Genomic DNA, 23596 nt, shown 5'->3' on the forward strand with positions numbered 1-23596 from the left:
GAGCAGGAAATGTTTATAGTTCCTCGTTTTATTCTCAGCAGTCCTTGATATGTTACACGGATCCTGAGATTTGAAGTCCCCACCTAGGCCATGCCCTTCCCCCACCCTACTGTCCACAGCGCGGGATGCTGCGCGAGTGATTTTGCTGTTTGTTTTAAGACACCGCGAGCCGTCGGTGTCTGTTGTGCTATATGTAACTACGTGCGGAGTTAATTTGGTGTGCGCCGTATAGCAAATCCAGCGCTACTTTTTGATCACCACACCTGCTCCGTCGGAAGGGACAGACAGAGCCTCATGCGACACAGAAGAGTGGAGCTGCTTTTGGAGCGTCGACTGAAATGGTAAGTTTTGAGATATTACAGTAAAACTCCCATTATAATATTGTGCTGTTCAGTTCACTGGCGTGCGGTTTGCACGTTGAATCAACACACGAGTTATATGCAATGTGGGACTGGAACTTTACTAGCTTGATTAGCTAATGTTAGCTAACAACGATGCTAGCTAGCTAATTGAAGTGATGTTAATACCTGGTCTGCGCAGTTGAAACTAATCAAAATGTATTTTTTGTTATATAAATCATTTTCGTAGTAGTGTAATGGACCGAAGGTTATCCGTTATTAGTTTAACCTCCACGGTTTCATAATTTGATCCGCGGATTAATTGCCAAATTCACGGGTTTTCTGCCCGTGTTGCTTTTCAGAAAATACCTAAAAAACGTCGTCATACAGAGTTGCTTTGAAAATATCATATTATTATCACGTAAATGGCGAAAAGCAGCTGGGGTGAATGTCATGGTCAGTGGAGGAGCGGAAAAACTCCAGTCTCCCTCTTTATTGGATATAACATGATCAGTCGTCGAGCGATTGATTTGTGCACAGGTGTCGAGGAACAAACTAGACTGCGTATTATTAGCACTTAAAAAGAACAGTGAGAGAGAACAGCCAGATGGAAATACAGTTACATGTCACTGTGGGGCTGTCACTGTGTCTCGGTAGCCGAGGGCGGAGTTCATCTCCTCCGCACCTCGCGCACAGCCGACACAGACGGAGCCGAGACGTCAGTTCGTGATACAGAGCGAGTTACTGCACTGGCGACAACCTCGCAGAAAGTGTAACCGCGCGGTTTCCTTCCACCGTCGTCTCCAGGCTCGTTAATTACAACAACCTTATTAATTATTCTTTATAAACACGCAGAAACTAAAACTGAACAGATTCAGGTGTACTGTGTCTGACAGCATCCCACACTCTGCTCAGCAGTGACTAACATCAGCAGTAGATGAAGAGATAACTCAGTTCTCTGAATTGTATTCTATTTGTACTTCACCCACTTCTTAAAGTGAAGACTTCAGTGTATTTATCACATAAGTGATGATCTATTGGACTAAAATATTTTCAGCTATGTGTACCTGATTAGGCTTTATCTTTGGAGACATTAGCCCATACTATGTTATGTAAAATTTAAACATTTTATTGGAGGTAGGGATGATCTAAAAATTATCTAATCCTTGACTTCTACAATCTGTTACACCTATTACTACTATTGTAATAATAAATGCCCATGGATAAAATGGCTAACATTATTGCTAAAATCTTTAATCGTTTGTCAATTTCTTTATTATTTGAGATAGTATGTTGGTGATGACTTGGTGCTTTCATAAGAAATTTACAGAGAGGAACAGATGAAGAAATTGTTTACTGTGGATAATCTAATACTAAAGAAAATACTATTTAGTTTTAGTCAGAATATGATGACCAGCATCCCTCTCGCTATTTTCAGTGTCACAAAGTTAGCTACATCTACATACAGTCAAATTCTACATTTGAAGCTTGAAATTGAAATATAATATGATAATGTTGGTCCTTTACTGTGTCACTTGTAGGCAGAGGAGGATGGCCCAAGCTTTGGATCCACTGGCAGTACTGAATACACAGGTAAGACAAGGGAGTCATTATGATATGATGGTACAGTGAGGTCATGTTGTGTGGTTGGAGCCAAGCTTATACCCTTGCATGAAGTTCACACTCCTAGCTGGCAAAACATAGGTGAATCTCTTAAGATCTCTTAGTGGATAAACATCCACTAAGAAGATGAAAACCTGCAATGCAAACATGTTCAACAGTTCAGTGGAGACACCACTGTCACTGCAGGTGACAGATTGTAATTTTTTCAGTAATTTCCCTCTAGGATTAATAGTGTTTTAAATCTTGTTAATAAATGTGATGTATGAAAATACAATAAAAAATCATGTTGAATTTTGCATAACTGGAGCTTATGCCAAAACAGTGCTTTAACTATAGGTGTTTCCCAAATGAAACAATTTCCCAAGGGTTTAAGCTATTTTAATTAACCTTTACTGTAAAGGAAATGCACTGCTGCAGCCTCATATTGCCGTTGTTGGTTGATCAAACCAACATAACATTTCATTTTGTGTAATTGTATTTCCAGTTGCTGATATGACAGATGGCTGTGATGCTGAACAAAAGAAAGAGGTAGGATATGTCATCTTTGCTCAAGGGGTTTAGTAACCATTTTACAGTTGGCTTTCTTGAGTACGCTGATTTCTTTAACTTCTTGGGTGTCATGTAAATGCGAAAACTGGTCCTTGTAATTGGAGTAGGGGATCAGCAAAACCTGATTTTGCCCATGTAGATTTCTTCCAGAGAACTCTGAGATTACTTTGCCATGTATACACATAGCATAGCAAGTATGTATGTGCCAGTGGAGAAGCTTGAATGTCTCTCATGCATATGTCACAGGAGAAAAAAAGTTGTCACTGGTGTAAACAGCTGATATTGTGACAGTAGTAGTAGTACTAGTAGTAGTAGCAGCAGCAGCAGTGTTAAAAAACTTGTTACTGAACTTATGAAGAAATGTTACGTAATGACAAGCGAGTAAACGCTTTCTTTAGGTTTGGCTTGAGTAACTTTTTCTGGATGGCACTAAACAACGTAATGTTAATGGTGACAACGTTATTCAAGAAGTTGTCCGGTCACTGAATTTATGATCAGTCTTTGGACTGTTCCTGGACTGTAAATAGTTCTGTACAGCTGCCTTATGAAGAACCTATATGTTTTTATGCATGCAATAAAACGTAAAAGGATGCACCTTAACAACATCTTTCCTGTTTCAGAGACGGTGGTGGGGTTAGGATAACATAATTACTTAGGTGCTCATGTATACTCTCTTTTTAAGTGACCTTATTTTTAACATGCAATGTGTTATCTGATTATTGCGGTAACTAGATTTCACCCAGAAACCCGGTTCCTTGAGTGCATGTAAAGACACCGTCTTTTCTAATAAAGCATGACAGCTAAAAAAGGAAAAAGTCTATAAAATAACAAGGGATTTGTCTTGTTTTCTGTTTGCAGTCTCAAAGCCGTCACTTGTGGCGCCTCCAGAATCTGAAAAGGCATCATAATATGTGTGAACAACGTTAGTCGTACCACGCATTCTTAAAATATACATTAGAGGGAGCAGATGGAAGTCATAGAAGTATGGACACATTTGCAGTGTCAGTCTTGGCTTTCAGAAACTTTTTCCAGATCTCCACTGAGGTCACTAAGGTCAAAAACAGATCGGTTTGAGCTGGAGGAGAGGAGTTTGCAATAGCACTGATAGATTTCTTTTTCACCTTCAGAGAAGCTAAGGTTTGGTTAGCAAGATGCCGACTGAATGTCTTAGTCAGTGTAGTGTTGAGAAAGGTGTTCTCATCCTGCAAGAACACATGAGCAAGTAAGCAAGCTTAAAGAGTTTTACTGTGATACCGGTTTCAAACTTGTCTTGATCTGTTTTGTTTGTTTGGAAACCCAAATCACATTTTTTTAATCTTAATAATGCATACTTTCATATCAAGAGTACATGTCAAGCAGGTGACAATACATAGCTCACTAGTTAATAACTCTTCCAAATTTAGCAAAAACCAATCATTCCCTTGTTTAGAGTTTATATTATGCTGATCAAAGTGAAATTGTGATTCATCTTATTTAAAATGGACAACGGTGATATTGTTAGACAACACAACAAATCACCACTAGACAAAAATAGACATAGAGATCTGTGTGTTAGCAACATAATAATTTTGATTTCAAGTCTAACTGCGATATTTTCACTGTTTAATAGTAAAAGATTTTCTAATTTTTATTTTTTTCCCCCTCAGGACGAACAGCAATGGTCCAGCGACAGTGAGAGCACAATTATTCTGGAACTCACTCCAGCTGATGTTGAGAAAGACCCAAATGTACCTGAGCTCAGAAGGACTGACAGTGTAATTGTAAGTTTATTTGTACAACTTCACATGCTAATGAAAAGAAATGCCATTGCACCTCTCAGGTGACTCCTGTCACAGGTTTGCCTGCATAGATGCCAAGGTGAATAGAAAGTAGGAGGAAATATTTCACAAAAAACTTCCTGGTGTTGAGAAATACTATGACAATAACTGACCTGTTTCACCTGCATGTTGCATTTTGGAATTAACAGGTGAACTCTGGAAAAATGACAGCAGTAATACTGAGACGGTGTGATATGAGAGGGGTTTCCCTGCTCAAAACAATTGCTAAGGAAAGTGATGTCTAGTGTGTCATTTAGTGGTTAAAGTGCAGAGGTTTTAGTGCTTCAAGTTCACAAAGGCTTTCAGGGCTCATGTAGTTAGAAATGTTATAACAGTAGGTTGAATTGAATTAGCATTGTTTGTAGAATTTAATTATGACTTCATTTAAGGAATAGCTGTTACATAACCACTTAGGTGAACGGCTATATATTCTGCACATTATCACGATAAGGCCAGAAATGGTAGAATTTTTATGTTCTTTCGCCTAGTTTAGTTTTACCTGTGCTGTTTTTCCAAGTCTCTTCTGTGTAGTGGGACAAAGCTGTGGAATTTTTAGTATGAAAGGATTGTGTGGATAGTAATTACTATACACCTTTACAACAATGAACTAATAATTCAGCCATGGCAAAATAGATGACTTGGATGCCTTGAATGTATTATACTAGTGTACCTTACAAACATAAAAAGTGGTCTGCAAAGATAATTCATACATGTAAAATGTGCCATTAAAGCTCAATTCAATTCAATTCAGTTTTATTTGTATAGCGCCAATTTACAACAGAAGTTATATCAAGGCACTTTACAGTGTAAGGTTTAAGACCTTACAGAAAATATTTATACAAAAAATTTTAGAGAAAACCCAACAATCCCATTTGAGCTAGCTTTAGGCAACAGTGGAGAGGAAAAACTCCCTTTAGAGGAAGAAACGTCCAGCAGAACCAGACAAGCTGTATTGTGAATCAGTTGACAATGACAGCATATCCAGACAGAGCCACGCAGGGATGTTTGTTGAATGTGATACAACAAAGGAAAGTTATTACTTAATGTAACTAGTTTAAAGGAAGTTGTAACAAGTAAAAAAGACATGACTGCTAGACTGTGTTGACTCTGTTCCACCATTGCATTAGACTCATCTTTTACCTGCATATTGTACTTACATTCTTCATAGCATTGTTTGTCAAATGTTTTGCAATGGAAAATAATACATAGTAACTATGACCATTAGGTCAGTACTTCAAATCCCAACTGTGGCAATTGCTACTACAGCATGTATTATTGCAAGCTACTATTATTACTACTTCCAACACTATTACAGCAGCAACTCCTACTGTTGCAGCTGCACATATTATTACTGTATAGCTGTTACAATTACTACTATACTGCCACCACCCCTACTGCTCCTATTACTGGTGTATCTGCCAATATCTATGGTCTTTAAATGCGATGTATGCGATTTAGCAAAATACTTGATGATGATTTGATTATTTGTTTATTTGTTTTTTTTTTAAGCTTACCAGAGAAATGCTTGGTTACACATCAGAACACTCTCTCTCATGTTCTGAGAGCAGCAGGGATGAATATGTTCCTCGATCTACAGAAGAAACAAAAACTGACAGTTCTGCAGAAAGTGACAGTTTGGCAGAAAGCATCAAACGGCACAAAAGTAAGAAGCGAAAGTTACAGGAAACAACTTCAGCCAACTTTCAGGAAGTAGGTGTCCAGCCACTGAAGAAAATGTGCAGGACACCTTATTATTCCCTGACTGCAAATTACACCAAAAAATCCTCTTCACCTGATGAAGATGGCACCAGAGAATCCTCTTCACCTGACAGTTCTGATTTGACTGAGGCAAAATGGAATGCTCCACAACTTCTTCCCTTCGCTGAAGATGTAAAGAAGATGCACCAGTATCTCGACATAAAACGGGTGGAATGCCAAACAAAACTCAAAGATGAGCTGAGGAGGAAGCACTGGGTAGAACTAGCAAAAATCACACTCTGTGACGTGATACTCTTCAACCGAAGAAGAGAAGGAGAGGTTTCCAAAATGTCTCTCAATGCTTTTACATTGAGAGACACGTCCTCGACTCATCCAGATGTAGAACTTGCTTTATCTGACCTTGAGAAGAAGCTTTGTAAGCACTTCCAGCGAATAGAGATAAGAGGCAAACATGGAAGAAAGGTCCCCATTCTCCTCACACCTGATATACTGACATCAATGGAATTACTTGTCAAGACTCGCCGCAGCTGTGATGTGTTGGATGAGAATCCCTTCATGTTTGGGAGACCACAAACACTCAGTTACTTCAGAGGATCAGATGTCATACGGCAGATTGCTCAAACCTGTGGGGCAGAGCATCCAGAAGCCTTGTCCTCCACCAAGTTGAGGAAGCACATGGCCACTATGTCTAAGGTCCTCAACTTAAAGGACAACGAAATGGATGACCTTGTGGACATCCTTGGCAGAGTGCATATCAGAGTGCGTCGCCAGTATTACAGGCTGCCTGAAGGGACATTACAACTGGCAAAAATAAGTAAAGTTCTTATGGCTCTGGAACGAGGACAGCTGTCTGAATTCAAAGGAAAGAATCTTGATGAGATCCACATTGATCCACGAGGTAAAACAGGCCTGTGCAAATTTATGTATTTAAAATCAAAGTAATAGTAATTCAAATTAAAGCAATATCATAGCCAGCAGATGGGTAGTAATGCAGTACATTACAAATAATGCATCAGCAGATGTACAGACCCTATATACAAGCACAACTAATATATATATGTATGTATGTATGTATTTCTGGAAGTAGATTCATGGCACCCTTGTTAGGTTTGAGTGTTTCATTTCTCATGAAAGTTTGAGGAAATTTAGTAGGAGACCACAAATGGGAGACCCTTTAATAGGCCTTTGCAGGTTATGTATGATGTAGAACTGACCTGGAGGATACATTTGAAGTCTCCTACTAACTTACCTGATATTGAAGAAGCTACTTGGATGAGTAGTGAAACATTTCAACCTAACAAAAAAGAAGTCAAATTGCTATGACTTGCAGATGACATCATCTGGATGATCCCTTCACAAATATGTATACATGTTTTAACTGCATAAACTAGGCTTCTCTCTCTATTCCCTTTTATGCAATATTGATTTCCTAATCTTGTTCATATGCTGTCTTAATATTTGTTTCTATGTGGTTGCTGTGTTTCCCAGAGAATATAGCTGTGGACAGTGATGCATCTGACACAGAAGATGAGGATGCCACAAGTGTCACAGATGCTGCATCATCAGCTTCACTTTCATCTACACATTCATCAGGTATAACTTGTGAATTGCTAGGCACTTGCTGTGTTGGATTACAACATTTTATTTAGTACTTTTACTTCAGTAAATCATGTGATTAATTATTCCACCACTGGTGTTAAGTTCTTAATTTACATTCATAAAGTTTTAAAGAGCCTTGTCTACGCACCTAAGCCTATGGACTGCTTTCACTGTTGAATACTCATTTACTAAAAGCGATATATAATTTTTATTATTATTTTTTTTAATTTACAGACAGATCGACTACTGGATCTACTTCTAAACAAAACAAACATCTATATCCAGCCACAGGTAGTATTCTTTCTAGTATTTGGAAAGAAAAGCAATGATTATGGGCATTTTAGATTACGTTTGTCACTTGTAAAGAGTGCATACTGTCCAGTGCAATTGTTAGTTTTTGTGATTACGATACTTTTTACTTTGCTTCTGTCATTTTTATTTACAGTTTCTTTACCTGATATTGTTTGTTTAAACCACAGGAAATACAGAAGAAAAGTTTATTCTGTGAGCAACAACAGTTATTTTGACTGCATGTATTGAAAGTCTGTTTATGTGTCTGTAATAGGAAGGTCAGATGAAGAGATGCCACCAGTCTGTGAGGTCTCTGGCAGGTCGCACACCACAAAGGGTAAGCTGTTCAAGGTTTCCACTTGTGTTTCTGGTATTATTGACACTTTGGCTCTAGATGTCTGAAAACACCATTTGTGATCAATTAACTAGTTGACATTTTATCTTGTGCTCTACCATAGATACCTGTAGGTAACTTGTTTACTTTTTAAAACAGCTGAGATCAGCTGACACCAACTTTAATTCCCTGATGACAGCAAACGTGCTATTTTTGATCTGTGTGGTGTTGGTTTGAGTTGGTGGACAGATGGGCAACAGTGCTATATGTAGCCAAATATAGCCATATTAGAACATAATATGTACTGTAATACCTCTGAACAATGTTGAATGAGTGAGTGAGAGATCTTCTCTAGTAAAACCATGAGCCCACCTGTCATTTTCATAATGTCAGAGTTCAAATGTTCATATCATGTTAATAAGTCAAAACCAATTTTGTTCTAAATTGTTCTAAATCTGGAACGTAGGTGTTTAAAGTGACCAATCAATGTAAAAGAAGCTCTGCCAAAGTCAGACTATTAATGTGTAAATTCCACCACCATTATGTATTCTTTTGCACAAGTATACTTATTGCATGTACTACTTCACCCCACCCCCTGCTGCCACCACCTTGAAATTCTTCCATTTTTGTGATAATGTGTGTTGTGTAAACTGTTATTGTTGTCTCCTTTATCAATTGAGTCTCATTGTGGATAATGCAACTGCACAACAACATTTTATGCTATTATTTTTTAAACACAGTTTCTTTCTACTTTATGCAGGGTTATCACAAAACAAAAGAAGAAAGTGGACTGAAGATGAAGTCCAGGCTGTGGAGATGACTCTGATGAACTACATCAGCTCTGGCAAGGTTCCTGGGAAAGCAGAATGTCTGAAGTGCATAGAGACATCCCCAGTAGCATTAAAGGGGAGAACTTGGGAGGGAGTTAAATTTTATGTAAAAAATCGCATTGACGCTTTAAAGCGAGAATCTATGAAAAGAAGGTAAGCATTTACATTTCTCCACTATTGCTGAGAGATGGATTAAACATGGTTTGGTAGTATAACTTTTAATTACTGTAAAAACCGAGTTGTCTAGAGTGTGGAAGGGTGGGTAGAATAAGCAACAGGGGTGTGCAATATTGACAAATGACATTTGGGTACTCATAAGTCGATAATAATAATGTGAAACCTTTTGCATCAGAGTTTGCCAACATGAATCATACAATTTAGGAAGGATTTGTGGACAGTAATATTTTCTAATAGGCTGGCACCTAAAGTACAAAATTAGTTTGAAACAATTTGTCTCAGTAAGTTTAACTTTAATCTCAGAATTCTGTGAACAAAGTCTTTGTTGTACTATTCAAATAATAGTTTTATGGTGGCCCTAATTCTCTTCTGTAGTATTTATTTATTTATTTTGTAGGGCTTTTTTTTTGCAGCATGATTCTGCTGTGTGTGTTATGCTGGTGCCTTTTCTGGTTTTGGCCTGCCATGGACAACTTTTCATTTTTTGTGCAGCGGTTTGCATTTTTCATGTGACTGAGCATCAATGCAGTGATCTGCATCTAGCAATTAAGAACTTATAGTTGACTGCAACTGGTAGTGTCTGTATTTTGTCTCCTGGCACTGTTTTGGTTTGATATTTTTCTAGTTCACTGCATACACTTTCAGTTGTGTATGTACAGTGGTCTATCCCGCTAGGCTTTGTAATTCAGTGAATATATGTTTTTGATGTTTGCAAACTGAGAGATAATGCAACAATAATGTCAGCTTACTCATTGTCAAAAGAACAAATTATTACAGACAATAAATATTGCACACCCCTATTATACAGTACAGTATTGTTCATAGTGGTTCAAATTGGTCCCACATTTTAGACTTGTTCCAGAAGTCTGTATGCAACCCACTTTGATGCCTATTTTTTTATTTTTACTAATTATTTTCCTTTTTCATAATTTTAACCTTTTGAATTTGTTGAAAAACAAAGACTTGGTGATTAGACTTGGACATTTATGTCAACAGCAACAAATTTTATACTGTTTAAATTATTATTAACAGTACTTGACATTTGTACTTGAAGTACTAAGGACTTTTACCATATGTATGTGTGCATACATAAGAACTATAGGCACTACATTCATTTGGACCAAATAAAATCAAAGATTTTAAATGTATGTGCACTGTGGTACATATGCTTTAGCTTTTTTTAGCCCAACTATGTTTGCTAGTGACAGCCATGGTCAGAGGTTATATTCATAGATTGTATGTCTGTCCCATTCTCTCAAACACGATACTTCAGCAGTGTTTTGAGGGAATTTCCTCAAATATAGCACAGGTATCCACTTGAATGAGCAGATGTAGTCTGACATACATGCATAGAATCTGCAATTAATTTGTTGTTTACATTATATTAGTCATATACATGAGTCATATTATTGGATGCAATCATCAGTTGTAACAAAGTAGTTTGTTGAAAGCATTATTTATATAAATAAATAAGTTAATTAATTAATAAATATTACACAGTAAAATATTAATTGTTGTGGTACCAGTTCTGGTACTGTGATGTTTTATTCTCCAGTGTCCAGTGCACATATTATTTGACAAATACAAGGGGTAATGGTAGATTAGAAAATTAAATGTATGTATATATATATATAAAAAAACATATGAAGCAAAAGCCATTGTATTAAATTCAACCAACCTTTTAAAGAAAGTTTTTTGATTATGAACCTACTGATTACAAACTTACCCTCTATTAAACTGGGTTTTAAATTTGCATAAATAAATCCTCTACGGGTAAATGCATAACAGTGTCACCTGGTGGTGGTTTGTTATACAAAACAATAGCAGTGTCCCCACCAGGATGGAAAAACCTGACAAAAGGGAACCCTGTAAATTTCATAGATTTTGGTACCAAAGTAGATTTTTTGTATCTAAAAAAATTGTAAATTATGAAAATGGCTTCATAATGCCTTTATTACATTCAGAAACATGGTGTCCCCATGCGTAACCTGCTAGTCTGGTAGAAAAAAATAGTCCCCACCGGGCTGGAAAAACAAGTATGTGTGTGTGTGTGTGTGTGTGTGTGTGTGTGTGTGTGTGTGTGTGTGTGTGTGTGTGTGTGTGTGTGTGTGTGTGTGTTCAGTGTTTTTTTGTTATTAGAAAATAATCAAACATGGCTGTTTCAGGAAAAAGGTATAATTCAGTGATTTCCAACAGAGGAAAAGAGATTTGCTGGTTGATTGCAGATTCCCATTTCCTACATGAGTGCATATGTCTTAACACAGTGGCAACTGTTTTATTTCTCTGTAAGATGTAATTATTGTGACTTTTATTGTTACTGTATTGTCACTTGAACTCTTAAGTAGGAGCTGTGCTGCAGCTCAGCTTGGTTAATGTGCATAGTCTTTATGAACCAAATGAACCATGAATTCAGTGAGTTTGCGACATGCTGTGGTCATATGGCTTTAACAGGAGTTACTGCAGTTTGGTAAATTGCAAATGTGGAGTGAAAACAAGTTAAAATTTTTGACAGACCACCGTGAACCATTTAGTCAACGTCCGTCCTCAGCTGTTGTTTGACTAACGTTGCAACATTAGATCTGCAGGCAGCTCTGGTCTCAGAGAGGAGAGTCTTTGTTTCAGTACAGACATTTTTTACCAAATGACAGTTGAGATCATGAGTGATTTAGAGACATCAGTCTGTCTGGTGGTTTGGGAATTTTCCTTGTTGTAACAAAATATAAAATAAACAACTGCTGCCAAACCAGCGTGAAGTATTGCAGATGCCTTAACGAAACTGGAGCCATTGTCAGCAGCTGTTGTAGTCACTTTTTGGGTCATATCACTCACTCGCCTCAGTGGCAAAGCTTTCGTGTCTTGGCCCCAATTCAGAGTTGATATCATTCTTCTGAGCCGTCATGTTACTGCCTTGTCTTGAAGGTATAGTTAGAAATTTGCACACCCTGTTTTGAAGAACATTTCTAAGGCCCTGCTCTGTTTAGAATAGCGTAGAAGTCGGTGAGTCCCTGGTTTTGAGTGGCGTTGGAAATTTTGCCTATTCTCCTTCTTGCTTTTAGGAGTCAAGCTAAGCCAAAAATGGATTATCCCTGAATGTGTGTGCATGATTAACATACTAGGCCACATTTATTCAGTGTTGAGTGACACGCTCGAGGTGCAGAGCAGTATTTTTCTTCTGTGTAATGACTGAGCCTGGATAAAGGCTATAACCATACACTAGTATAGTAAATCTGTGTGTGTAGGGGAGAGAGGAGAGGTTAACAGTGCCAGCTGTCATCGCTCTGGTGCTAACTAGCTGCTAATCTCTCTCTCAGTTTCACAATGAAGACATTGATTCCCACTGACTAACCGCCACCCCATCTGCCACAATAGCCAATTAAAACCTGAGTGGAGAGGGTGAGAGAGACTGAAATGTAAGAGGGGAAAGTGGAAGACAAGTGAAATTCATTTAAAATAGTCTAAATGGCAAAAAAGGTATTTGGGAATTTCTATATAGATCTCTTTATGGTTTTCTATCTACGTCCTCTTATGGATATGCTCTGTTCTGTCCATCTGCCACAGCATGTTATGGTTCCCAGAGGATGTGCTGTAGGTCATGACATCATTTGAGGTCTATGCATGTCAGAGACAGAGACTCAGAAACATGACATCAATAAGATTGTGTGTCTGCAAGACACAGCTGCTGATCATGTGGTTTGAACATAACGTCAAGTTCTTCTTATAAAGTGATGCAGTTTATTTCTAAAAGTTAAATACTCTTTCTGTTGTAGTGAGATGACACAATGCTTCAACTTCAACACACTTGACATGCAATAATGTATAAATTTAGAAGTTGTCGTCTTAATTTTACTTTATAGTGTTTAAATGATCTGATGCAGATGATGAAAGATGCCAGGATAGAGGGGATGTTTCTGTGGGGGGGGGGACTGTGCCTCCCAACAAAACTCAAGACAGTTATGAAACACAGAATAGCTCATCATGCTTATTATTGTCCTTTGGTAAATATATAAATAAGTGAATGCATCATGTGAGAGTTGCCCTGCCTCAGGCCCCCAGATGTCGTCTTGGCCAGAGACTTTCCCCTTGAGTTAATCGGTAGTTATTTTGCTTTCTGCACTTGCGTTTCATTTTTGGGTGATTTACCCTCAGTAAGATAGAAGTTATTCTTTGCCATTAAGAGTCTAAGACTCAGTAAGGTCAAAATAACTTTATTCAACCATTTTATTAGATAATGCAAAAATTTAGATGATCTTGAGCGACTTGGTTTTATGTTCTTGTTGATCTGTTAAATGATCTGTTCTTATATTTTAAATAGGAATCAATTCCTTGACATATCTTACTATAATAAGTAAAAAAAAAATACAGAACAGTTTGTAAAGCTTATAATGTCCAAGAAAGGTTTAACTGGAGAGTTTCTACACAGCCTTTGTAATTTGGATCCTATGCTGAAAGAGATTAGAGAGCCCCTGGTCTAACAGTCAGTTTGGAGAAAGGCTGATTCGGACCACAGTAGAGCACACTGTTTGTAAAGCAAATAGACAGCAACCCCAGCACTGAGTGAATTAATTTAGAGCTGTCAGTCACTACATTTACATGCACTTTGCAAAATCTGGTTATTTGGAGAAATCAAGCTTGGAAGGGAAATTAGTGTATTTGCAGGAATTGCAAAGACGTATTAAAATACAACCTGCCTTTGACTGCATCTAATAAGTAATCATATTTCTCCCCCTGACAGGTTCTGTATAGAAGTGATATAAGATGCTGCAGCAGCCTAAGGAGTTTCCTTTGACTTACTTTTTCTGATGCAGTAATCTACCTCCAGTAGAAAGCTTATATTCACCTCTTAATCTCTTATGTTGAGCAATGGAACCAGGTTTGTTCTTTACATACATTTAAGGAATTAAGTTAACACTAAAAGCTGCATTTAGATGCAATCAGGCAGTCTCCCTTCATTTAGCAGGGTTCTGGTTACATGCTCAAATAGCCATTTGACAGTAATGTGATGCTAACATGATAAATATGATGGCCCACTGAAATTATTAAAAGCTTAAAGTCAATTTCACAGACTGCTGTAGTGCCTTTTCTCTTCAGGTTTTAAACTGTTTCCTCTTGATGTTGATGTTGTGTGAGACTCTTAGAATTTTTTTTCCAGGACTTTCATAATAATAATGATTTTTTTTTTCTCATTATTTCTGTGCTTTTATTAAGAAGTCATGTGGCCTACAGCCATAGTTCAAACGACAGCAGTATAATAGAATATGACGAACTGACAGGCAGGCAGTTGCAAACTTAATTACGGCAATTACTGTGAAAAGACGCTTAGGAGCTTTTCTTATTCCACATGACCACTCTTGTCCTAAAACTCTAGACACTCCAAAAACAAGGGCTAAAGGGAGCAGAATTTTAAAATATACTATGACTCATACAGCAGCATTATCAATTTCTATCATAGAAATTCTTATTTTAGCTCATGTTATTATGTTAAAAGAATTTTTCACAAGAGAAGTGTTTACTGCCCCTCACAATTTCTTATTTTAGAGCTGAAAAGGGAAATGTCAGAGACTAAATAGAGGGAAATACTGACAGAGTGACAGGTTGTGTAAAGTCTTTAGTCCCATACTGTCTCCGGTGTTTGTCCTTCTCTCAGCATGCGGTCCTGTCCTTCAAAATAAGACTGCTCTGTTTAAGAAGGGCCACACTGGGGCCACCAGGTCCCCACAACAGAGACGATAGATGTGTGCCAAATGTGGAGAGTTCAAGGCTTGTTGTGCTTAAATGTGCTCTGTTGTGTTCTGTCTTTGTGTGTGAATACCAAAGAGAAAATGGGGTTTTATAGAGGTGTGTTTTTGCAAGTGTGTGACAGTTTGGTTGTGTCCGTGTTGTGCTGTGTGTGCATGTTCACAGCGTTCAGCGCATCTGAAGAGGCTGATTACTCTATTCAGTCTAGCAGAGACAGACAGGTCCTCATTCAGAGTTAAGGTTCCTGTTTATTTCAGTTGAACTCTCGATTATCCTGCTCACTCTGACAGAGTCTATTGAAGCTGCCAGCCCAAATGAAGCAATCATTTATTTATGTGCAGAACAAAGGCACTGCCTGGTGCTGTTTTTTGGCAGACTGTTTCCATCAGCATAGCTGCCACCACTGTTTATCCAGCTTCACAATGCCTCGTAAAGAGAGATTTAAGGAATGATTGGAGAGATTTTCCATTTCTCAAATACAACTCAGCGGCCCACTGGGAATACAGTGCTACAGGTTAACTTGAAAATAAGATGCAGTGGTGTATTCTCATATGCATCTACAGCAACTGCACCAGGTCACAAAACATATACTGCAGTAACACCTGCCCTAGACAATTAATTGTAACTTGTTCTTTTATCTGCAATATGTTTTTTTTTTTCAAACATGCACTGCAATTATAACAAGGTTCATCTTCATAATTTTAATAGGATATGTTGCCATAGGGACATATTGAAATTCCTTGTGCTGTTTAAGCAAAACTCCAAAACAGAGAAGATGGCGAGAAAAAAGCCGCTAATCCTCACATTAAGAAACGGGAATCAGTGAACATGTACAATCTTTGCTAATAAATGTTAAATGACTTAAAGGATCATGATTGTTGTGATAAGTGTTTATATTTTCTATCGATCAACTGATTAGTCGGTTGAATTATTCCAGCACTGTTTGTGAACGTTCCATATTTCTTTCTGCTTTCTTCCTGTATTTATTTGTCCTTCTGTAGTTTCTCCTTTTAGATGGAAATAAACTGTACAATTACTAAAATTAATCCTTGCAGGCAATCTGAATCCTGGATTCTCAGTGGCACACCTGTTCTATTTATTTCTCACCTGGCCTGCTTTGTGTCCCTCCATGCACCCCTCCCTATATCTGCGTGATGTACAGGTTAGGTTCTATCTGTTCTGTACTGTGATCTACTCATTCAGTTGGTGTAGATCACATCAATATACTAGATTATCCATGTCTTATGGTCTTAAGCTGAACCCATGACCCAGCCTGTAAACTGCATGTACTACATGTGTCTGGGGGAGACTGTGAGATGTTTAACTCTCACTGCTGATCCTAACTTTACACTAACATACACACACATCATTGATCCCCTTCTCACGCAAAGTTGCTCAACACAAGGCACCAGAATACTGCAGGTCAGGAACACGGTTGGCATTAAGGGCTTTAGTGCTCCTAATTGTGCACTTATCAAACCACATGCAGCTTTCAACTTAAACCCAAAATAGGTCCCATATTAATGGATGTAGTCACATGGATTTTCAACACCACCAAGAGAGAGTTGTTAACCTATGCATTCCTACTTGCAGACACATACTGTATTGTTTTGAATTTAAAAAGCTGCTCGTATTGATCACTTTACTTCAAATGCCACCCTGCATAATCTGCATAGTTGTATCTCTTGCAAGTGGCCAAACGTCAGGTGAAGAAACTAATTCTCCATTGTTTAGTAAAGAAGAGCAAGGTTACTAATGAATGAGTTGTGAGTCCCCTGTATCTATTTTTTTTTATGTATTATCATTTTCTCTGCATCCCACTCACTGTGTGGTTGATCCAATTAGTGTTTGTTATCCTCCTCTTTAACTTCCAGAATATATTAGTGATTCTGCACAATTAATCTGAAAACTACACTCTACATGAACTCTGATTCATCCATACCCAACATGGCTGTGCATTTTATATTATAATTTTTAATCTGATTAGTAATTATTGTAAGTAAATAAGTATTATGTAGTTTTTTCCTTCCTGTTTTATGTTTTTCCAGTTCCAGGAGATGGACCATACATGACACAGATGGCACCATGCTAAAGAAAATGGCCAAAAATGTAAATGTTTCTTTAAGCAATGAATTTTTTAAACAATATATGCATACAATAGTTAATTTTATCATTTCAAATCTACTGGTTGTAGATTGTAATTATTTTTTATTCATTGAAAAATGTTGAGTTTTGTCTGTAACAGTGTGTTGTAACATCGCAGCCCTTCATGCGATAGACTGGGGTTCGAATCCCGGCTATAACCTACCTCCAGTAGGGGTCCTTAGGCAAGAACTCCTTATGCTTACCCTGCCTTTGCCTTGTACCTTGTAAGTCGCTTTGGATAAAAGCTTCTGCCAAATGATTCAATGTAAATGTAAATGGAAGCAGATGGATATGCACAGGCGGCTTACATGGGTGTTAGGACGTGTGGGTGCTGTCTGATTCCACTCCATTGTCACAGTCTTGGCTTCCCATCCATTTGTATCTCTGTCATTTGACGTGTCCCTCTCTCTTTCCTTTCTTCTCACGTGTACTAGCTTGTTTTTCATACTTTATCGATGCCTAAATCCTTTTAAAAGAGTCCCACCACAATGTGTGTTTGTGGGTGCATGTATGTGTGTGTGCATGTGTGTGAGTGCGTGTGAATCCAGCATGACATGGTTCTGTGAGCGCCTCCACATCACCTGTTGCCATGGTAGTTAAGGAGAGCAGAGAAGGAAGGGGAGGAATGGAGGGAGACAGACAGGCAGGGGAGGGAAATTGGATGATGAGTGCATGTTCTGGACTAAACCGAGGAGGAGGAGGGGAGGAACGCTAATAAAAGGGAGAGAGAGGAAATCTGTGATTCATATTTGTAGCTAAGTGATTTGTTAGAAAAATACACATAGCTCCTAAGTGCTATGTGTTATAGGAATTTGAAAGAGACATCAAAAATCGTCAGGCTGTGAAATTGGCGCAGAGAAGCACTGTGTTTTTGAAGAATGTAACAGCTCTGTCAGAAAGAGAAAGATAACCTAAAGACACTAAACTCAACAGAGTAAAAGTAGCTAAAAAAAGTACACAAATAAAAAGTTAAATAAGAGGATTGTTGGTCAGGTTATTTTACCAACTTAGCGCTGGATTCATGATGGAACCAGCTACCTGCAATGATTTCTGCTCCACTTTTGAATAACATATGATGTGATGTGCAGATATATAACTGCCAGCCAAGTCAATTCATAATTTTATTCTGCTGCAATTTTGCATGGGTGTAGCTAGCTGTGTTGCAAGATGTCCCCTTCTTAATCCTGCCTGTCGGGCTGTAATCCTTTGGTCAAGGGAAACCAATCTGGTATTAATTTTTTGTGCCCCTCTGATGTCAATTTCAATTGTTGGGACAATGTGAGATGTGGGTGGCAACTCGAAGATCAGTAACCAAGCTAAAACTATTCATAATCAGTGGGCACATAAAGGCAGCAATACACTGTTCTTTCACATAATAATATCAAATTTTATATTCCCCATGCAGATTTAGTTGTAAGCGAGGTTCTGGAGTTTAAAGAAGCAGCACATTGTGTTGTCATCTAGCTGTGACATGCTTATCTTGCCATGCTTTATTGTTTTTTAATAGATATTTCCAAACTTAAATCTTGTGGGTAAATCCTTGCTTGAATGTTTGACAAAGAAAAACAATAAAAGAGGCAGCCCACAAAAATGTCAGTAATGCTGCATAGTGAGAATGGGAGTGAAAAAATTGTTTGTGTTTAAGATTACTTGGCAGATAAAGGGAGTGTGGAGATAATTAGACAAAATAGAATTTAAGTCACTGGAAAAGAATCAAGGGACGAGGAAAGTGGGGGAAAAAGGTGCTCTGGGTTTAGAATGTAAAGACGAAAACACTGCATAGAGAATGTTGATGGTGTAAAACTGTATTTTCTGAAACATGAAATGACAGGATAAAAGAGTAGAGGAAGTCAATGAATGTAAAAAACTGTGAAGAGGTGGATAAGTGCTTGTCAGCATAATTGCAAGAGTAAATGGGAGGCAAGGAAAATAAAAGATGAATGCAGGAGAAAGAAGATAGGAGGAGAGGAGGAGGGGAAGCGAACGTGAAGGGGAATGCCATTAACGGCTTTGTCCAGTCCTGCTGACTGAACGATGGATGGACACGGATAAACGAACAAATGAGTGAAGGAGGGAAAGAGTGTGAGAGAAGGTTGCCCCTTTCTTCACTGTCTTTTCAGAGATTACAGAGGAGAGCATCGCAGTCTGTTCAGTCCATCTATTCATGGCCAACGCCTGTCTCTCCAACGAGCGTGAGAGGAGAGAGGAGGCAGGCACGCAGCCAGAGACAGAGTGTCTCGTGGTGTTAATTTATCTATGAACACATTTATCGAGCTAGAAACTGGAAAATGCAGCTTGAGATTAACTCTTGTCACTAATAATGGTGAATAGAGAGGCAGCAGTAAGAAGACGGCATGTGGTTAGAAGATATCACAGAAAACAGGGGAGCTGGTACAAAGTGAGGGAGATCATGTAATTGCTACGTGATTGAGCTAAAATGTGGCACTTATCTTACACTATAGAGATAGAATGTAATTGTCTCTGATGTGCGGATGCAATGAAGAAGATTGCAGTTAATAATTTGAGTGTAAGGAGCAGAAAGGATTGAGTGGCGGATAAAATGCAGAAGCAAATGGGAATATTATTTATTCTGGAAAACATCAATGACAAAGAAATGGAGGATTTAGTGGTAGTAGTTCACGGAGAAGAGGATGCTGCAGGGAGGTTATACTGGAGCTGGCTAATGGAGGCAGAGCTGATGTGGTCTGACAGCATTTGTGCTGCAGGGCCTGACTGCCTGATTTGTGTGACTGAGTTACGGTGTGAGACAGAGATGGCACGAGAGGCAGGAAAAGGGCCTGTGAAGGGTGATGTGTCCAGATGGACTTCAGCAAGGTTTAGTGGGAAAAGCCAGATTTTTCTCATCTAAATTCCTGCTCATCTGTCAGAGAGCGGTGCGAGGAATTGTACTTTGCATTTACCGGTGCATTAAAGGATCAACTCGTAGGCATTTTGACATGCAGCTTCAGGGGATAAAGGTTTCTGATTTGTTATTTGATAAATAAGAGTGCACAGTTTTTATGTTCCATAAAAAACTGTGGGCTACTCGTTTCTAAAATGTAGAATTTTTAAGGCACTTTGCTTTTAACATAATCTTCCCTGAATTGTTTTATCTTATTGCTGTTGGAGTAGTTTTGACATGATTAAGGACTGAAAGCACTTGGCAGCACTCAGTAGTCTTAAACACAACAAAATAAGGTAAATGAAAATCACTGCTAAGCCCTATTGAGAGAAAAGACGGCATCACCACTTGTAAAAATTCAAAAACAGATAAGACTTTGCTCTCGATATTCCCACCACACCAAAGCAGCTTTTTGAACCAGACATTACTGACAGTTCAGAAGCTCTTTCTTCGAAGCCTTAGATCCAACAGCTCGTCACCTTGAACTGACCACAACACAAAGCTAGTGACAGCTTCAGGAAGTGTGTGTGTGTGTGTGTGTGTGTGTGTGTGTGTGTGTGTGTCTGTGTGTGTCTGTGTGTGTCTGTGTGTGTCTGTGTGTGTGTTGGTCTCAGGTTCTCACACTTTTAATACTCCTTCCAAGCCATTTGACTCACTAATCCACAGGGAAACCGCCACTCTTTTCTCCATTTGACTCTACTTTTTCTCCTTCCATCCCTCCCTCCCTTCGCCTACTACACTTGACAGTGTGTATGAGTTTCTGCAGAGTTGGCTAACTGGATTTTCTGCACCCGTTTTACGCAGTGAAAACCACACACACCAGCTAACCAGACTACTCAGAGATACTACAGATGTCCAAAACAAAAAAACAAATATGTTTTTTTGTTTTGGATGGGAATCCAGATCAGTGCAATCCCACCCTCTTGTTGTTTCAGAGAGTGGCACGCAAGGTGGAAGTAGGACATGGAGCAAGGGATAGGATAATGGAATATAGGAGGAGTAGGCTTATAAAATATGTAATTAGCTAAATAATTTGTTAGAGCTAATAGACCCTTAGCGTATTTTTACTGCCATCAACATAGTTTATGGTTAGGACCATTTTTGATAACATTCTGTTAATTTTAAGTCTTTGCTGCAAACCGACCAGATGGAATTAAGACATATGAAATTTAAAGCAAAACAACTTACCATCTGACTTTAGCGTACCACATATCATCTATATGCAATTTAAGTGTTTTTATTAATGTGCAGGGGAATGTGGAGGTCATTGACTGTTTATTCTTTATCACTAAGAGATTGTGAGTACAGCAATGTTTTGTATTGTCACCTTATTTAATTAACACTTTTTACCTGAAGACACAGACCAAAAGAGACACTTGGGGAAAAACACAATTAAAAACACTTTGCAAACTGGTGTTAAAAGATCAGAAACGCAGCACCCTCGTAGTTTTTATGTTGCACACACTACTGTATCGTTTTGCTACCAACTTTACAGCATTTTTTGGCATCTGTCTTATTTCACAAAAGCACAGTTGCTTGCATTACGTGACTGTTAATGTCACGACTCTTTCTCTCCATCTGTCTTTCTTTAGGTTTTTCTTTGTTGATTTTTTTACTTAAAGATTTTTTCTTTCTCTTTCCCTCCCCCTGGGTTTCTTTGGAGAGAGGGAGTAAAGAGAAAGAAACTTAATCCCTCTATTGAACAAGAGGTGGACCAGTCAGGGGCTCTTTTTTTCCCATTTTCCTGTGTGTCAAAAAACCCACCCTGCTTCTCATTCCAAACTGCTCCAAAACACACAGATAAATATACCTCTGGTTTGATCTTTAATTTGATTTTCACCCAGCATTGCCTGTTAACCTACTAATATTTTAAGGTATTGTCTGTTAGTGGCATTAATGTATGATTTGGATAATGTGGTGTTGGATTTGAATGGTACCGCTGCCAGAACAGCATTCAAATGGCATAATTCACTATGCACAAGGTTTCCCAGTTCTGTTAATGGCCCTTGTAATGCAGGGAGGGTACTTATTGAAACATTTCTCTGAAATAGTTCTCACAAATGTAGTTGCCAAATAGCTGAGGTCAAGCCACCATTCATACCATTTTAAAGCTATGTGGGTGGGAGATGTCAAGTTGGAGTGTTACATGATGGATGGTGGTTTGGTAGCAAGTGGTTTGTAAGATAACTACAGATTTTGATGTAGGTTTAGTTTATATGCATGTGTTTTAGTTGAACGTATTTTATAAGTTTTGACTTGAGTTTTTTTTTAACACAGTAACATTCACTTGCACTTACAGGCAGTAGTGTTACAGGCAGAGTCTAACCTTAACAGGGGCTTTATTCAGGTGCTGCTGCTTTCGTATAAAGTACATAATGTGGAAAGCTATAGAGTTGGTCTTGCCATTTTAACATGCTGTACATTTACACTTCAATTTATATCAGCAATTTGTTGCACATACTGTAACATATTTTAAAGCTCCATATGAGTGCCTGTGTTGATGTTGTGACTGGACCCTAGTTCTATCTAGTAGAACAAGTACTCTGTATCTTGGGAATAGGTGCACTGTGGGCCTGGTTGGTTCATGTTTCTACAGTCCACTACATAGTTAGGAAAGAAAAGAAACAAGCAAGCTAATGCACTACATTCCTTATTTTCATCATCATCTCACAAGTCTTTCCATGTTTTAGTAGCAGTCAGCCTCCACCCTCAGGCCTTGTTTGCAGGTTTTTCTGCTTCCCTTTCCCTGCACACAACTGACTACAAAATGCCACACTCTAGTTGTCCTCCATGGAAAACTGATTGCCATCCCCCTCCTCTCTTGCTGGGTGGCACAGTTAAGCCACTTAATATCAATATTCTCTTTGTTGTGAGAGATGAGGGCCAATTGCCCTTACTGTCAGAATAATTGCATACAGATATCTGCACACATGCATTGACTCCCACACTGGAAAACTCGAGAAGTGGGACATGCTTACTCAGAGTACTGGAACAATGCACAGATATGTAACACCATAGGCACGTAAGAAATAGGCAGAATGGGAACGTAAAAAAAAAATGGGAGTCACATATTTGCAGCAGAGTTAGTATGAGGAGACACAAAGAAAGACTCCCTTCTGCTGGGTAGTGAGACACACTCACACAGAAAGCAGCTACCACTCTGTTAAGTGTGGCCTCAGGCTTGAACAAGAACTATGAGAGAGGGAGGTGGACAGACAGGCACAGAGAGACAGTTCCCCAGATAGATGCCCACATTAGTTTTTGTTGACTACGCTTCATAAAAGAGCCCAAGTATATATTTTAATGTATTATAGATCTAATTTTCAATGGGAAAAATCTAAAATAAAAAAATCTTGATATTCAGTGTAAATTATGGGACCTTCTGTTAACAGGTGTGTGCCACAAAATGTTTCTGGACCTGACTAAACTTTAGGGTGCCAGAGCAAAGGGTCAGAAAACTTTTGGTAATGAGAGATTACATTTTTATTTTTATATTTTTTTTATAAATGAAAACATGTTTTTTTTTTTTACATTCG

At 38.3% G+C, this 23596-nt stretch overlaps 2 protein-coding genes across 6 annotated transcripts in view; both read left to right on the top strand.

Moving 5' to 3' along the window:
- The window catches only part of LOC113174396 (frizzled-3-like), a 45167-nt gene that overhangs the window by 11521 nt on the left and 10050 nt on the right, over positions 1-23596 (top strand). The window lies entirely within an intron of this gene.
- Positions 845-9716, top strand: LOC113174397. 2 transcript variants are annotated; one of them, XM_026378377.1, is made up of 8 exons: positions 845-1931; positions 2446-2489; positions 4157-4270; positions 5837-6944; positions 7535-7639; positions 7880-7936; positions 8211-8273; positions 9031-9716. In XM_026378377.1, the coding sequence occupies exons 2-8, from the start codon at positions 2454-2456 to the stop codon at positions 9255-9257; spliced, it is 1710 nt and encodes a 569-aa protein (XP_026234162.1). In that variant the 5' UTR covers positions 845-1931; positions 2446-2453; the 3' UTR covers positions 9258-9716. The 2 variants fall into 2 exon arrangements, with proteins under 2 accessions (XP_026234162.1, XP_026234161.1); XM_026378376.1 differs by lacking the exons at positions 845-1931; positions 2446-2489 and having other exon boundaries at positions 2505-4270.

The sequence above is a fragment of the Anabas testudineus genome, chromosome 3 (genome assembly GCF_900324465.2).
Source record: "Anabas testudineus chromosome 3, fAnaTes1.2, whole genome shotgun sequence".
Classification (NCBI taxonomy): Eukaryota; Metazoa; Chordata; class Actinopteri; order Anabantiformes; family Anabantidae; genus Anabas; species Anabas testudineus.